General features: G+C 40.6%; 1 protein-coding gene across 2 annotated transcripts in view; it reads left to right on the top strand.

The window, feature by feature from the left end:
• The window catches only part of CD247 (CD247 molecule), a 198,480-nt gene that overhangs the window by 121,589 nt on the left and 58,528 nt on the right, over nt 1-18,363 (top strand). For both annotated transcript variants that reach the window (XM_077479748.1, XM_077479746.1), the window contains exon 2: nt 18,092-18,195. In XM_077479748.1, the coding sequence (XP_077335874.1) occupies nt 18,092-18,195 (104 nt within the window). The remainder of the gene's footprint in view (nt 1-18,091; nt 18,196-18,363) is intronic.

The following is an 18,363-nucleotide window of genomic DNA, read 5'->3' as shown; positions in this document are numbered from 1 at the left end:
TCGCACTTTGAATGACAATTGCGCAGTCATGCTACACTGTACCCAAATGAAATTTTTATAATTTTTTCCCACAAATAGAGCTTTATTTTGGTGGTATTTGATCACCTCTACGGTTTTTATTTTTTGCGCTACAAATAAAAAAATACAGAAAATTTTGAAAAAAAACATGTTTTTTTTTGTTTCAGTTTCAAAACTTTGTAAATAAGTACGTTTTCTCCTTCACTGATGGGCACTGATAAGGCGGCACTGATGGGCACCAATGTGGCACCAATGAAGTGGCACTGATAGGCGGCACGGATGGGCGACACGGATGGGCGACATGGATGGGCGACACGGACGGACACTGATAGGTGGCACAAATTGGCACTGATAGCTGGCACGGATGGGCGGCACAGATGGGCGGCACAGATGGGCATGGATAGGCGGCACAGATGGGCATGGATAGGCGGCACAGATGGGCATGGATAGGCGGCACAGGTGGGCACTGATAGGCGGCACAGGTGGGCACTGAGGCGGCACAGGTGGGCACTGATAGGCGGCACAGGTGGGCACTCATAGGTGGCACAGATGGGCACTCATAGGCAGCACAGGTGGGCACTCATAGGCGGCATTGGTGTTATACTATAGTAATGGATGCCAATCTGTGCCAAACAATAATGCATGCCAATCAGTGATGCCCATTGTGGGCACTGATTGGCATCCATTATGGGCACTGATTGGCACCCATTGTGCTGACTGGCATCCCTGGTGGTCTAGGGAGGATTACCTTTTCCCTGGTGGTCTGGTGGTGTCCCTGGTGGTCCAGTGTGGGCATCCTCGGGGGGGGGGGGGGCTGTGCTGATAATCGATCAGCACAGACCCCCCCTGTCAGAGGAGCAACCGATCGGCTCTCCTCTACTCGCGTCTGACAGACGCGAGTGAGGGAAAGTCGATCACCGGCTCTTCCCATTTACACTGTGATCAGCCGTGATTGGACACGGCTGATCACGTGGTAAAGAGTCTCCGTCGGAGACTCTTTACCGAGATCGTAGTTGCCGGGTGTCAGACTGACACCCCGCAACAACGATCGCCGCGATGCGCGCCCCCGGGGGCGCGCAGCGGCTCATAATCCTGATCACATCATATGACGTCCGGTCAGGATTATGAAACCACTTTGCCACCGTCAATTGCCTATAGGGCGGGCGGCAAGTGGTTAAACAATGACTTTCTTCTTGCCACTCCTCCATAAAGGACAGATTTGTGGAAAGCACGACTAATAGTTGTCCTGTGGCAGTGGCAGTGGCATAAGTAGAACCTTAAGGGCTCTGGTGCAAGAAACCATGAAGGGCCCCCAGCTGGAGCCCTTCCCTCTGAGCATGGTGGCGGAAACGCCAAGGCCCGGTCGCAACTGCGCTTTTTGTGACCCTGGTAGTTCTGCCAGTGGCATCAGTTTTTTTTTTTTTTTTACTTTTTTTTTTTTTCTACCATTTTATTTTGATTTTATTTTTTTACAATATTATTAAAAAAAAAAAAAGTAAGATCCCCATTGGGGGGCTTTGGTGAGATATCAGGGGTCTAAGCAGACATCTGATGTTTCACCTTTGAGACCGAGAAAGGAGATTGAGAACAGAATGAATGGATAGCTCTGTATAGAGCTGCCCCTTCATTCGAAAACTGAAGCATAGTAAATACCGTTTACTATGTTTCAGTTATGAATGGACTGAGTCTGTGATCGGTATAGATTGCAGACTCGAGTTGCTTGCTTGCTGGGAGAGGAAGGAGGCGGAGCTCTGTGGAAACCGTTCACAAGGGTAAAGGTCCCTGCCTCACTTTTCTTTTTATTCCTTTAGTTTCCGTTCGTTAATGAAAAAATGTAATTGATTTTCATCATAGTTTTTGTCAGTGGGTGGAAACGTGGTGTACTTTTCATTTTGTTTTTGTAACTGTAAAAAAGCCGCTGAGGAAAATGTTGAGGAATATGTTTTAGTTTACCTGTCATAGGATTTGAATTCAGTGCAGCCCGTCTTGTGATACCGGCATGCCTTATAAAGATCATTGCCACTTCCCAACCTCTGGGGCAATACAGCTTGGCCAAGTACCTGCTTACAGGTTCTATTCTATACAAGTACTGTATTTATTGGCATATAACACTCACTTTGTCACCCTGAAAATCGGGTGCAAATAACGTGTGCGTGTTATACGCCAATACTGCAATTTGGGCTGCCTGGGAGGGGACAGGGAGGGGGGCGGGACGAGCGCCGTCAGATTACATACAGTGAGAATCTCCTGTTTACTTAGCGGCCTCTGTAACAGGAAGGCCCATCTCCTGTGTTCTGTCTATCATATAAGCCGGTCCAGGAGGCGGGACTTTGTATTAAAGAGTATGTAATCTGATGGCACTCGCCCCACCCCCTCCCTGTACCCTCCAGGGCAGCAGTAATCGGAGTTGAGGCTGCAGATGGGCATTGATCAGGGTGCATTGATGGCAATGGTGAGGCTACAGGTGGGCATTGATCAGGGTGCATTGATGGCAATGGTGAGGCTGCAGATGGGCATTGATCAGGGTGCAATGATGGGCAATTGTGAGGCTGCAGATGGGGATTGATCAAGCTGCAATGATGGGCAATTGTGAGGCTGCAGATGGTATTGATCAAGCTGCAGATGGGCAATGGTGAGGCTGCCGATGGGCAACTTCCCTTCTAAAATGAAGGTGCGTGTTATATTCCAATATATACAGTAGTTCCTTTTACTTCAAATCAGGCTGCATTCATGGCAATGGTGAGGCTGCAGATGGGCATTGATCAGGGTGCATTGATGGCAATGGCGAGGCTGCAGATGGGCATTGATCAGGGTGCATTGATGGACAAGTGTGAGGCTGCAGATGGCATTGATCAACCTGCAGTTGGGCAATAGTGAGGCTGCAGATGGGCATTAATCAAGCTGCAATGATGGGCAATTGTGAGGCTGCAGGTAGTATTGATCAAGCTGCAGATGGGCAATGGTGAGGCTGCTGATGGGCATTGATCAAGCTGCAATGATGGGCAATTGTGAGGCTGCAGGTGGTATTGATCAAGCTGCAGATGGGCAATGGTGAGGCTGCAGATGGTATTGATCAAGCTGCAGATGGGCAATGGTGAGGCTGCCGATGGGCATTGATCAAGCTGCAATGATGGGCAATGGTGAGGCTGCCGATGGGCATTGATGGGCAATTGTGAGGCTGCAGATGGTATTGCTCAAGCTGCAGATGGGCATTGATCAAGCTGCATTGATGGGCAGTTGTGAGGCTTTGACCCTTATTTTGCTTCAAAAATTTTTTCGTTTTTTTCCCTTGCAACTTGCCTCCTAAAATGAAGGTGCGTGTTATATTCCAATATATACAGTAGTTCCTTTTACTTTAAAAGAAGACAGACAATTTTAACCTGTATAAAGAACCAATTTTTTATGCCACACTGTGTATGTCCTATTTTCCACATGTATTGATTTTTTTTTCTAAGTGTGATGGAAAAAAAATGAAAAAAATGAAAGATACTTATGTTCATTTCCTCTCCTTGTCCATAAACGTACTTTGTGAAGAATGTTTGTTGAATTGAGTTTAAGATGGTAATCCTAAAACAGCCTTTTACACAATAATTATCAGTCAATAAAAATAACATTTTGCACAAAAAAAAAAAAAGCCCTGGTAATAAAAAAAAATAAAATAAATCATGAAACTTTATCACAATGTGATATTGGGGGTTATTTACGAAAGGCAAATCGACTTTGCACTGCAAGTGCACTTAGAAGTGCAGACCCTCTAAATCTAAGGGGTAGATCTGAAATGAGGGGAAGCTCTGCTGATTTTATCATCCAATCATGTGCAAGCTAAAATGCTGTTTTTTATTTTCCTTGCATGTCCCCCTCCGATCTACAGTGACTTTACTTCCAAGTGCACTTGCAGTGCAAAGTGGATTTTGCTTTAGTAAAGAACCCCCCCCCCCCCCCCCCCCCATTGTGTCATTTTATATCTGTAACTTAATATACCTTATGTCTGTGACATTCATTTCTGATAAAATAAATAATAATAAATAAAAAAAACTTAAAAAACAAAAAGTTTTAAATAAAAAACACAGAAAAATAATATTGTATGAACAATTTTTAATATTTTTGTTTTGTTTTCATCATACTTTAAGTAAAATATTAGAAAACATTAATAATAATATATAATTAATAATAATAATTTAATTAAATTAAAACATTAATAAGTTTAACTGTATATTATAATATATGTATATTATGTATAATATAATGTATATTATAATAAAATATGCAGACTTAAAATTACTATTTGTATTTTAGAAAAAGGTTACATAACAGTACATTTTCAATTATAGGCTATAATATATTTAAAAAAATGAATATGATTTTTAATAGATAATAATAATATAATATAATAATAGTAATACTTCTTTTAAAAAAAACTTGCTGTGTAATTTGCTGAATTCTTTAATTTCATTTATAAACATTATGATGTTTTATTAAGCAGAATGTGATTTAAAAAAAAAAAATAATAATAAACTATCATAAAAATACCAACATGTATATTTGGTAACACAGGGGGGTATTACAGCCTAGCAGGTAGATCAAGCAGCTGTATTAACACCTCAATAATAATTCTGCCACTTTCACTGCACTGAAGACCAATTAGATGATTCTAATGCTCTCCTGATACCAGTTAGAAAGGTTAATTGGGAGTCAGGCTTCCTCTTAAACATGTTCATTTTATTGATTTTTCTCTGCATTGCAGTCTAAGGACACATTTGATTGGGCAGACCGATATCATAGTGGTAAATCGCATAAGGACACAGGAGAAAATAATCTTGATGTCTGTGATTGTTTTACAGACTGATCACTAAATTCACGGCTGACGTTGGATCAGCACTTTAGAAATTAAATAAGAAAAATATTTGGAGCATCTTCAAGGAGCATCATTTTCCCATCATCTGGGATTGCTGGGTGTCCAAAAGGGTATATTAATAATATTAGAATATTTATGACAAAAACGTATGGTAATTGATTATATATCAATAAAAATGTATTGTTTAACCACTTCCGGACCGCCACACGCCGATATACGTGCTCACTTTTTTTTATAGTTTTTTTTAAATTCTCTTTCATTCCGTTTTTAAGCATACAAATAACATACGTTCTCACTTTGAGGAGGAATATCGTTATTATGGCAGCAACTAGCTGCCATAACCCCAGTATCCTCTTATTCAGCGGGCGGTCCGGTTTCCGATAATAGTGGTCTCTGCGGCATATTCGCCGTAAGATCACTTTTGTTGGTGGCGGGAGAGGGGCCCCCCCCTCCCGCCGCTCTCTCCGGTGCCCTCCGGATGCTTCTCCTTCCTGGGTATGGAGATGAGTGAGGGGAAGATGACCTCCACCCGTCTCCATACCATTCTGCAGGGCAGGAGCGATGTCAAAACGAAACTTACGCCCATAGCTCTTAAAGGGACATTTTTTATTTATTTATTTATTTATTTTTATTGCATTTTAGTGTAAATTTGAGATCTTAAAGGGACATTTTTTTTCAAATGACAATTTTTATTTTATTTTTATTGCATTTTAGTGTAAATGTGAGATCTGAGGTTTTTTTTTGTTTTTGTTTTTTATTACAATTTATTTATTTTTGTTATTGCATTTTAGTATAAATTTGAGATCCTAAAGGGCCATTTTTTTTCAAATGACAATTTTTATCTATTTTTTTTATTACATTTTAGTGTAAATTTGACATCTGAGGATTTTTTTTTTTTGTTTTTTATTACAATTTATTTATTTTTTTATTGCATTTTAGAATAAATTTGAGATCCTAAAGGGCCATTTTTTTTTCAAATGACAATTTTTATTTTATTTTTTTCTATTTTTATTGCATTTTAGTGTAAATGTGAGATCTGAGGTTTTTTTTTTTAATCACAATTTATTTATTTTTTTATTGCATTTTAGTATAAATTTGAGATCCTAAAGGACCTTTTTTTTTTTTTTCAAATGACAATTTTTATCTATTTTTTTATTGCATTTTAGTGTAAATTTGAGATCTGAGGATTTTTTTATTGCATTTTAGTATAAATTTGAGATCCTAAAGGACCATTTTTTTTTTCAAATGACAATTTTTATCTATTTTTTTATTGCATTTTAGTGTAAATTTGAGATCTGAGGATTTATTTATTGCATTTTAGTATAAATATGAGATCTTAAAGGGACATTTTTTTTTTCAAATGACAATTTCTTTTTTTTTTATTGCATTTTAGTGTAAATTTGAGATCTGAGGTTTTTTTTGTTTTGTTTTTTTAATTACAATTTATTTTTTTATTGCATTTTAGTGTAAATTTGAGATCCTAAAGGGCCATTTTTTTTTTCAAATGACAAATTCAGAAGAAAACTTGGCTGTGTAGTTAACCCTCTCACACACTCCCACTCCATACTGATATATAGAGGACCCCTGAAGGAGACCGGCTTCTTGTCAATAGGCTTCACAGCTTGTCCACTACAGGAGAACAGCACACTGTCTGATCTGTGCAAGATTAACCCTTTTACTGCCAGAGCTGTTTTTGCACCCATGCTTAAAAAAAATTCAGGCGTGAAGATTACATAAACACCGGTTTGTAGTGGATGTTCAAACCTTAAAGTGATACTAAAGGATCGTTTTTTATTTTTTTTAAAATAACAAACATGTCATACCTACCTCCACTGTGCAGCTCGTTTTGCACAGAGTGGCCCCCGAACCTAAAATTCTGGGGTCCCTCGGCGGCTCTTGCTCCTCCTCCCCGCATTAGATAACCCTCTTGGAGAAGCGCTCTCTCTCGAGGGGGATACCTTGCGGGCGCACTCCCGTGTCCATCATTCGGCATCCATAGAGGCCGAATGCAGGACCCGGCCCCCATGCTGTTGGATTTGATTGACAGCGGTGGGAGCCAATGGCTGCGCTGCTATCAAGCTATCCAATCAAAGCCAAGAACCTGTGGAGAGAGGGACGGCGGGGACGCGCCAACGGAAATTCGGGGTTTAGGTAAGTAAAACGGGGGTGTCTAGGGGGCCGGTGACTGCGAGGTGTTTTTTCACTTTAATGCATAGGAGCCTTTACAACCCCTTTAATATTATAAATATCAACGTATTTGATTTTTCACTTTAGAAGTATATAAGGAGTTTGGAAATTTGAGATGTTGGAGATGTTTAAATAATGCATTACAATGTAACTGAACCCATTCGATTTTAGTCAACTAAAATGTACTGGAGATTTAGTTGATTAAAAATGACTATAGATGACAATTTTTATTTTATTTTTTATTTTTCTTGCATTTTAGGATAAATTTTAGATCTGAGTTTTCTTGTTTGTTTTTTTAAAATTACAATTTATTTATTTATTTTATTGCATTTTAGTGTAAATTTGAGATCCTAAAGGGTCATTTTTTTTTTTCAAATTAAATTTTTATTTATTTTTTTATTGCATTTTAGTGTAAATTTGAGATCCGAGGGTTTTTTTTAATTACAATTTATTTTTTTTATTGCATTTTAGTACAAATATGAGATCTTAAAGGGACATATTTTTTTTTTCAAATGACAATTTTTTTTTATTATATTTTGTATTGCATTTTAGTGTACATTTGAGATCTGAGGTTTTCTTTTTATTACAATTTTTTTTATTGCATTTTAGTGTAAATATGAGATCGTAAAAGGGCCATATTTTTTTTTCCATATGACAATTTTTATTTATTTATTTTATTGCATTTTAGTGTAAATTTGAGATCTGAGGGGTTTTTTTTCTTTTTTTTTAAATTACAATTTATTTATTTTTTTATTGCATTTTAGTGTAAATATGAGATCTTAAAGGGCCATTTTTTTTTCAAATGACAATTTTTATTTATTATTTAAATTTATTGCATTTTCGTGTAAATTTGAGATCTGAGGTCTTTTTGACCCCAGATCTAATATTTAAGAGGTCCTGTCATTTTTTTATTACAAGGGATGTTTACATTCCTTGTAATAGGAATAAAAGTGACACATTTTTGTGAATATAAAACATAAAAGATAAAATAAATAAGAAAAAACAATTTTTAAATGCGCCCTGTCCTGCCGAGCTCGTGTGCAGAAGCAAATGCCCTAAACCTCAACTGTAACTCAAAACATGCAACCTGTAGAATTTTTTAAACGTCGTCTATGGAGATTTTTTTGGGTAAAAGTTTGTCACCATTCCATGAGCGGGCGCAATTTTGAAGCGTGACATGTTGGGTATCAATTTACGGTACTCGGCGTAATATTATCTTTCACAATATAAAAAAAACAAATTGGGCTAACTTTACTGTTGTCTTATTTTTTTAATTTAAAAATTTTTTTTTTTTCCAAAAAAAAAGTATGCTTGTAAGACCCCTGCGCAAATACGGTGTGATAGAAAGTATTGCAACGACTGCCATTTTATTCTCTAGGGCGTTAGAAAAAAAAATGTATAATGTTTGGGGGCTCTAAGTAATTTTCTAGCAAAAAAAAAAAAAACAGTTTTTAACTTGTAAACAACAAATATCAAAAAGAGACTCGGTCCTTAATCACTTCAATACAGGGCACTTAAACACCTTCCTGCCCAGACCAATTTTGAGCTTTCAGCGCTGTCGCACTTTGAATGACAATTGCGCGGTCATGCTACACTGTACCCAAATGAAATTTTTATCATTTTTTTCCCACAAATAGAGCTTTCTTTTGGTGGTATTTGATCACCTCTACGGTTTTTATTTTTTGCGCTACAAATAAAAAAATACTGAAAATTTAAAAAAAAAAATGTTTTTTTTTGTTTCAGTTTCAAAACGTTGTAAATAAGTACGTTTTCTCCTTCACTGATGGGCACTGATGGGGCTACACTGATGGGCACTGATAAGGCGGCACTGATGGGCACCAATGTGGCACCAATGAAGTGGCACTGATAGGCGGCACTGATGGGCGACACGGATGGGCGACACGGATGGGCGACACGGATGGGCGACACGGACGGACACTGATAGGTGGCACAAATTGGCACTGATAGCTGGCACGGATGGGCGGCACGGATGGGCGGCACGGATGGGCGGCACGGATGGGCATGGATAGGCAGCACAGGTGGGCATGGATAGGCGGCACAGGTGGGCACTCATAGGCGGCACAGGTGGGCACTCATAGGCGGCACAGGTGGGCACTCATAGGCGGCACAGGTGGGCACTCATAGGCGGCATCGGTGTTATACTATAGTAATGGATGCCAATCAGTGCCAAACAATAATGCATGCCAATCAGTGATGCCCATTGTGGGCACTGATTGGCATCCATTATGGGCACTGATTGGCACCCATTGTGCTGACTGGCATCCCTGGTGGTCTAGGGAGGATTATGACCTTTATTACCTTTTCCCTGGTGGTCTGGTGGCGTCCCTGGTGGTCCAGTGTGGGCATCCTCGGGGGGGCTGTGCTGATAATCGATCAGCACAGACCCCCCCTGTCAGAGGAACAGCCGATCGGCTCTCCTCTACTCGCGTCTGACAGATGCGAGTGAGGGAAAGCCGATCACCGGCTCTTCCCATTTACACTGTGATCAGCCGTGATTGGACACGGCTGATCACATGGTAAAGAGTCTCCGTCGGAGACTCTTTACCGAGATCGTAGTTGCCGGGTGTCAGACTGCAACAACGATCGCCACGATGCGCGCCCCCGGGGGCGCGCAGCGGCTCATAATCCTGATCACGTCATATGACGTCCGGTCAGGATTATGAAACCACTTTGCCGCCGTCAATTGCCTATAGGGCGGGCGGCAAGTGGTTAAAAAAAAATATATACAATGGAGCATTACATACGACTGTTTTAATGTATACCTGTGACATCTGTTGTCTTATTTTTGTATTGTGATCCCTGTGGATCAGTTTTCTCCCTTGTTATAAATAAAAAAATAAATAAAAAACACACACACATTATTATATATATATATATATTAGAATATTTGCTTTATTATTTCTTTCAGCAGAGGAATTTTTACTCTTGGCTTTTTAAGATTTTTTTTTTTCATACTCTATTGTAATTGCACGTGAAATTTGATTGAAATTCACAAAACTAAATGAGCTTTGAAAATGGAATTTGTGAAAATAAATTGCAAGATCAGCATCACACTGTAAGGTAGTGTACACAACTATTGGAATATAATTCTTTTTCTCTTCTTCTCTGTTCATCAGTTTTGCTCCAATCTGCGCATTTGTTTTTTTTCTCTGCCAATTTCACCAAAAAAAATTGCCATTTTTGTTCTTAATTTAAAAATAAAAAAAATATCAGTTCACTGTGTTTTCTTGCTTGCTATTCAACCAATTAGTAGTTTCGGAAAGCTTGAAAAACTGGGTGTATAAATTCCAAAAATCCACAATTCAGGAGAAATCTAAAGAATCTTCAGCCAGTTTCTTACAACTTGTCCCCCATTTGTCTGCAAGAAGCTTACCGGTAAATTCTGCAGCAAAGCTCTTTCATTTGATATAAAAGTAAATACACTGTAGCCAAAAAAGAAGCAATCAACTAAAAATACAGGGTAAAAAGTGACCATAAAATTTTAATACATTTTTTCTTGTTTTCATGCATTTAAAATGTAGGTACTACATTGCGGCAGTCTGCCCATGTAAACAAGGCAGATTGGCATTCTGTCGGTAAAGAAGGCATGGATCCTCTGTTCCTCCAAAGTAGGAACATGGATTCAAGCCTTCCCCTAGTACAAGCACCTCCCCCACTACACTAAAACACCAGCTAGGCACACAGTTAACCCTTTGATCGCCCATGATGTTAACGTCTTCCCAGCCAGTATCATTAATACGGTGACAGTGCATATTTTTAGCACTGATCACTGTATTGGTGTCAATGGTCTCCAAAAAAAGTGTCAAAAGTGTCAGTTAGTGTCAAATTTATGGGCGCAATAAGCCCCGCTATAAGTCGCTGATCGCCGCCATTAATAGTATAAAAAATAAAGTAAATAAAAATTTCAGTATATATCACATAGTTTGTAGACGCTATAACTTTTGCTCAAGCTAATCAATATACACTTATTGGGATTTTTTTTTTTTTTTTACAAAAATATGTAGCAGAATACATATTTGCCTAAATTTATGAAGAATTTTTAATACTTTTATTGGATGTGTTTTGTTTTTTTTTCAAAATTGTCATTAGTTTTTTTCAATACTTTTATAAGATGTGTTTTATAATATATATATATATATATATATATATATATATATATATATATATATATATATATATATATAATATTCAAAATTGTCATTAGTTTTTTGGTGTTTAGCGCAAAAAATAAAAACCGCAGAGGTGATCAAATACCACCAAAAGAAAGCTCTATTTGTGGGAAAAAAAGGATGAGAATTTTATTTGGGTACAGCGTCACACGACCGCGCAATTGTCAGTTAAACTAAAGCATAAAGGGGGGTAAACCTTCTGAAGCTGAAGTGGATATATTCACGCTGCCTATTTGGCATGTCCTGAGGACGCCTTTACAGCGAAACGTGTAGACGCGACGCACAAGGGCTCAATGTACAAATGATAAAATTTTATATGATTTTTATATTGTTTTGAACACTGTTATGATATTGTATTTTTAAATAAAAAAATAAAAAAAATTCTACTTTCCTATTTGCTTCCATGCCTTAAAAGTCCGACCTGTAGATATCTATTTGGTATCTTCTTTGTTTTTTCCCTTGATACATTACGGATGTGGCATTGTGGGTAGTCCCTCCTTCCTATTTCTCATATTGCTTAGCTGCCACCCATGTTCCAGAAAAAGCTCTACTAGTTTTGCGCCGTGATTGGCCACTCAATCATCTGGGACCTGTCACTTGTCCCAGATGATTGACAAGAGGGAGGGGGCAGAGCTGAGCCCTTCTGCGCCAATGGGGAAGTGATGTCACAAGCCCAGGCACTGAAGGAGGCAGACTACGGGGGACCCCCTAGCAACAGCCATTTAGAGGCGAGTTAAAAAATAAAAAATTTCCAATTTTTTTTTTTTATATCATTGACCTAATAAAGCCATAGGGCCCATATTAGGTCGATGATATCATGAGCAGCTCCATCCTTTTCTATAGGTGCATCTGTGGGGCAGGGAATCTCAAGCCCACAGATATTTATCCCAGCAATGACAGGACCAAACTAGGACTGTTACTGATTAAAATTTTCGTGTTCGATTATTCTATTTTTTTTTTTTTAATCAACTAATTTCGATGAATTATATTGCACATACAGATCCAACTATTTTTAGCTGATCTCCTTGCATTGCAACTCTGCATTAGTCAGTGGTAAATGTGGTATACACTATATACAATCACCCCACACTAGTTAGTTTCCACAATCCATGACTTAACTTCACAGTTCACACAAATAGGTTTTAAATTCAAACTGTAGCACTGAAGTCATTTTCTTTTCCACGGTAGCGTGACAATCCCTCCACCTCCGGTCTAACTAATCACTCTCGCCTTATGGCATGGACCCCTGTGCAAACAGGTGGTCATGCAAGCGGGTATCAAAAGGGTTAACATGGACCATTAACTTCTCTCACGTCTCCTTAGATCTCAGCAAGGACGCCGGGTCATGGGTAGAAAGAAAAGATCTAAGTGGTCACCGTTTACGTATGAGATTTCATTTTTGTGTTCAAACACAAACTACTCACATAAATATGATAAAAACACAACATGTAAAGCTGACAATTGTGTTAGTTCCGTAGGGCAGCAGCGGGTGACGTCATGCGTAGCTCCTCCCCTGTACGCGTTACGTTCAATCAGAACCTCAACGTCACCGGACTCCTCCCTTCTTCCCTTCATTAGCAGACGGAGGCACTAGGGGAAGGGGGGAGGGTCGAGTCATGTAGATGTCCGTGAGGTCACCGGAACTCCGACGGAACTCCCTGAAGACCCGGAAGCCGGCGGAGAGGTGAGTACCGATCAAAAGAATTTTGATCCATCAAAAAAATGAATCGATTAATCGAGGAATTAATCTTTGATTTCCACAGCCCTAGACCAAACCCAAACTCATCCCTACCAGTCAACAAAGGAACCTTAACAAGTTACATGCAGCAAACAGAAAATATAAGTGAACCAAAAAACCCAATGACGGAATACCTGACAAACAAAAGCCTAATTCACAACTATCTATATACATTATATACAGAAAGGGGAACACTGAAAAGCAGGGGAATATGGAGGTGCAAGGAGCACATGGGGAGGGGTAACAAAACTTGTGTCAGGAACAAGGGGGAGCAGGTATAATGCAACAGTGTATAGGGTACAGGGCAGGAAGCAAGAGCAGGATCTAAGCAAACAGAATATGACAGCAGCAAACACTGATAGCAAGAGGCACTTAGTAGGGGAGGACCTAAATACCCTCCCAGCATCCAGCATCAAGTGGAAACTGATTACTGGGGTCTGCTGGGGGACATCTGCTGGTGGACACTGGAATTACAATCCTCCTCCCTGGGAATCACAATGCCACCAGAAGGTGATCTAAGTCCTGACAGCTACATTCGACCTTCTTAATGCAGTTTGGAGACCACTGCTCTAGAGGTATATTTATATGACATGACTTCCAGGGGATGGTTTAAACCAAGCTCCATTTTTTTTTAAATTCTGCACTCCTTTGTTATAGGTACACTCCAGGGACTGGGATACACAACAAAAAGTAAACCTGTATTCATTTCAAACATCCATATAGGGGCCTTTAAAAGGCTGAGGTGTCTCCTGCACACAAGTGGACATTTGAAGTGAAGGCAGATTCAATGCACTTTTCTGGAAACATTCAAACTCCATTGTATACATTGTGATATAGGCTCTCCTACGTCATGTATATATCAAGCAGAGCAGCGAACGCTCTGAGAGCTGATGGCAGGTAGATAACAGGCCAGTTTGGTGAAGTTGCACAGGAAACCTCGAGGTTTACAAACACAGCTGCTGATCTGCTCGCAGTAACCGCACGGCACAGGAGACGGCTGTTCAGGTTGCGTTATATTTAACTCATCGACCACTGAATGGTTATCTATGGCCTGCAGAACATTTACAGCTTCCAGAAATAAGGTTTCCCATAAACCTGAGACACAGACTTCTGTATGTAAAAATGTCTTCATATTGGGCCTGTACTCAAAGTGATAACCCTGAAGCTATGGTAGCAGATCTTCTGGAATGGAAGAACAGTATAACCATTAAAGTGGTATTAAACCCTCAGTGTTTAAGCTCTTTCAGCGGCTGATATAATCACTTATTGAGCATGCAGCTCATTTATCTTTTAATCTTTGCCTATGCTCCAGGTTAATCTGGTGCCATGAGCACTGCCACGGGTTTCCTGTTTCAGGGTGTCTCCATTCTCTTGTAGCATCCCATGAAACCACCCTTGCATGCAGGGGCTAGAGTTGTGTCTTCCTACACAGTGTGTATCAATAGAAACATACAGCCCCATAACCTAGGATGGCAAGGCAATCTCATGCTTCTCTCTCCTCCTTCCCCTCCCTTCTCCAAGCTTGCAGGTTGGCTGTAGACTGCACTGTCCACTGTTAAAGTAGTAATAAACAAAAAAGCAAACATTTATGTTATTGCAGCTTACAAATTCTTAGATGTGGTGGCTGCATTTGTTTTTCTTTTTTATGCCCTTCCTTTTCTTTTCACCTAGTGATCATGCCAGTGAGTCTGTTGTTTTTCAACAGAAGAAGCTCTCATGCAAGTGTCAAGAAATGGTGATTGGTTATCTCAATGGTGATGAGTGGTTTAAGTGAGTCCACCTCAGTCCGAACTTGAGTATGAAAGCATGGCAGCCCACTACTGTCACAGCACCTTGCTGTAGGGGCCCCAGATCGGGTTCCCTCACACTTCTCAGTTACACAGGACTCCCTCCAGCCCCCTCTGTGGACTCCCTAGTCACCTCAGGTTTCTCAGTCTCTCTGGACCCGAGAAGCTGTCCTGACTCTCCTAGTCGTGTGGGCAAGAAGTCCACCCAACATAGGTTCTCGTCTTCCAAGAAGGTCACCCCACCTGGCTGGAGCACACCACTATCCTCACACACAGACTGTGTGTCCAAAGGACACTCCATCTGCAACTGCCTTGAGATTCTCTCAGACTTGGTTTTAACGACCCTGCATACCTGTGTATTCGCACAGTGTGCAGATGTCTAGCAAAATCCAGACACAGGATTGAAGGTTCTGTCCCACCCAAGACACTGTGGAACCTTCAAACTCTAGGCCCCACAAACCGGGATTGCAAAACCCGGAGGAAACTCAGAACACAGCTATCTATGCTCACAATACACACACTGAAGCCACTCAAACCACAACTTTGAGAATCCTGTGTCTTCTCCTAATCTCATATAGTGGCAGGGCCTCATACTGTAACACTGCCTGTACATAGCCCCCCAACTGTCCCAAATCCTGCGGGACAGTCCCCAAACGCAGGTTGGGAGCCTTGTCCCGCAGCCAACTGCTAGAACACCTATTCCAGCATTTGGCTCTGTTCAACAATAGCACCTCTGGCAGGAGTGATCTCCCGGAGTACCCATGCAGCATGGCCGGCTCTCCTCCTCTCGCTCCTGCTTGCTGCAGGTCACAGGAGGAGAGGATTGGGTTCAGGATAGAGAGTAAGGGGGACAGTAAATATGTTTAGACATGTTATTTCTGGAGGAAACTTAGAACAAAGCTATCTATGCTCACATTACACACACTGGAGCCATTCAAACCACAAACCACAACTTTGAGAATCCTGTGTCCTCTCCTAATCTCATATAGTGGCAGGGCCTCATACTGTAACACTGCCAGTACATAGCCCCCCAACTGTCCCAAATCCTGCGGGACAGTCCCGAAATGTAAACATAGTCCGGATCCCGTAGGTCGGGAGCCTTGTCCCGCAGCCAACCGCTGGAACACCTATTCCAGCATTTGGCTTTGTTCAACAGTAGCACCTCTGGCAGGAGTGATCTCTCGGAGTACCCCTGCAGCACTGCCGCCTCTCCTCCTCTCACTCCTGCTTGCTGCAGGTCACAGGAGAAGAGGATTGGGTTCAAGATAGAGAGTAAGGGGGCCAGTAAATATGTTTAGCCGTGCTATTTCCAAAGATCCCCAATAGGGTTGTTAAAAATGTAAAATAAAAATCCCAAAAACTGTAAAAAAAAAAAAAAAATGTTACAAATAAAAAAATTACAGAGTAGAAGAGCAAGGTGTCGTGTCAGGAATTCCAGCTCTGCGGTTTCCAGATATTGTTGATGCTCACTCGTCGTTCTGTATCTCAGTGTAGACATAAAGAGAGAAGAATACTATGAAAGAGGAAAGAGCAAAAAAAAAGTCAAGCCAAGAGCAACTTCACACACTTCACAGCAGAGAAAGCAGTACCGGTACAACAAACCACACAATAGCGGTCAGTACGAGGGGCCGCACAGCAACAATTCTCTGCTAGAGAAGGGCTCTTTTTTTTGTTTTTTTTCTAGCTTGTTCACATATTTCTGAGAATTGCTCAGGCTTAAAGTGCCCAAAGCTGTATTTTAGTGGTTGGTCAAAGCTGTGGAAATACAGCTCAGCTCCAACCTTTTAAAAAATAACAAAAATGAAAACTATTGCCAGGCATGTGTGAAAAAAAATTTTTTTTAGCTGCAAAATCAATTTTTACTCTGGCGCTGTACCAGTTTTTCAAGGACCGGACGGTTTTCTTCCAGGTTAAACAATGACCAGCATCATCAAATGCACTTCCTGTAAGCCCAGTATAGTTAGTTTGGATTCACATAGACAAAAGGGAAGGAAGTCGCTGAACTGGTCAGGATTCAAGGTATGTATAATGGCAATTTAAAAAAAAAAAGTGCATCATGGAGGAGGGAGGAATCAGGAAATGGGCAAAACATGGTGTTGGGCTTCGAGGGCCCATTCGCACCATGGTGGTGCATTAACAGAGTGTGGTGACCTGCGTTATACTGTGTGTGTTGGGTTGAGTTAGCCTATTCATTTTTCCCAATGCACCAAAATGGTACAAAAACACAATTTTGAAAGCACAATAAAATGCTGGTAAGGTGCGTTGGGGTGCCATTCAGAATCTGTGTATATATGTGAGCATGCATGGGCCCTAAATGAACAGAGAGTCTTCTCTATCCCTCCTATTGCTGAGAGTTTTGGCTTCCATTGCAGACTACAGGTGGCTGACCTTAACTCTACTGAACACCTTTGGGAAACATTGGAATGACGATTGTGAGCCAGGTCCTCTCATCCAACAGCAGTAGCTGACCTCACAAATGTTCTTTTGGCTGAATGATCACAAATTCCCACAGATGCACTTCAAAATCTTGTAGAAAGCCTTGCCAAAAGAGGCTTCTACAGCTGTTATAGCTTCAAAACAAGGAGGCAACTCCATGATAACTTCCATGGTTTTGGAATGGGATGTCCAACAAGTTCATATTGCCGTGATGGTCAAGGTGTCCATCATTGTGAGCAGATTAAGAACTGGACAGATGTTTTAAAAACTGGACTGCCTGGGTAAAACCAAATGGCTGTCAACCTCAGCCTGAAACCTTTTATTACGCACCTTGTTACTGACAGCCAGCGACATGATGTGTGGATGTCACCCCCAGCAGTCCTGCCAACCAAAACCCCTTTCTGCGTTGGCTATGCAAAAACATTTGGCCTTGGGTACAATGCTCTGCTGTTGCTGTTTAAATATGTTTAATGCAGGGGCTGACTGACCATTGGGCCACTCGGGCACTGCCCGAGGGCCCCATGCCACTAGGGGGCCCCATCAGGGTTGCCAGCCTCATTAAAAGCAGGGACAGTATGTAAAAATTATATTTTTTTTTTTACATCTGTCTCTGAAATGTGCCTTACCGACATCCTTTTGGTCTAAAAATCCTGAGATTATAGCTGCCTCACCTCTCCAGTACCTTCTCAGCCAATAGAAACATGTCTGTGTATACTGTGTGAATGTATACTCTGTGTGTGTTTGTGTCTACTGTGTGACCCCATAATCTCCTATTGCCCGGGGGGCCCCATGAGTTGTCAGTCCGCCCCTGGTTTAACGTTCACAAAATAAATTGCATTTAGAGTCAATGTAACACAAAGCTTTTTCATTGTATCCACAGATGCTCAGGTGTTTGGTCTGACGGATCCGAGACTCTGTTACCTCCTGGATGGTTTATTACTCATCTACGCCATAATTATCACTGCCTTGCTTTTCAGAGAGAAGGTGAGATATGCTACTCATTCGCATTTTCTTCGACTTTGCGTTATGTAGTCCATGCTGGAAAGCCCTGGTGCTCATACAGGTCTGTCAGATAAAACATATCACAGGTATTTTCTTAATAACAATAAAAAAATCAGCCCATCCAAAATGCATCATGTATATGTTTGATGA

This window comes from Lithobates pipiens, unplaced genomic scaffold (assembly GCF_037356315.1).
Source record: "Lithobates pipiens isolate NorthernLeopardFrog02 unplaced genomic scaffold, aLitPip1_a1.2 Scaffold_16, whole genome shotgun sequence".
Classification (NCBI taxonomy): domain Eukaryota; kingdom Metazoa; phylum Chordata; class Amphibia; order Anura; family Ranidae; genus Lithobates; species Lithobates pipiens.
Note: the sequence above shows the minus strand (reverse complement) of the source record. Positions and strands in the feature narration are given on the sequence as shown.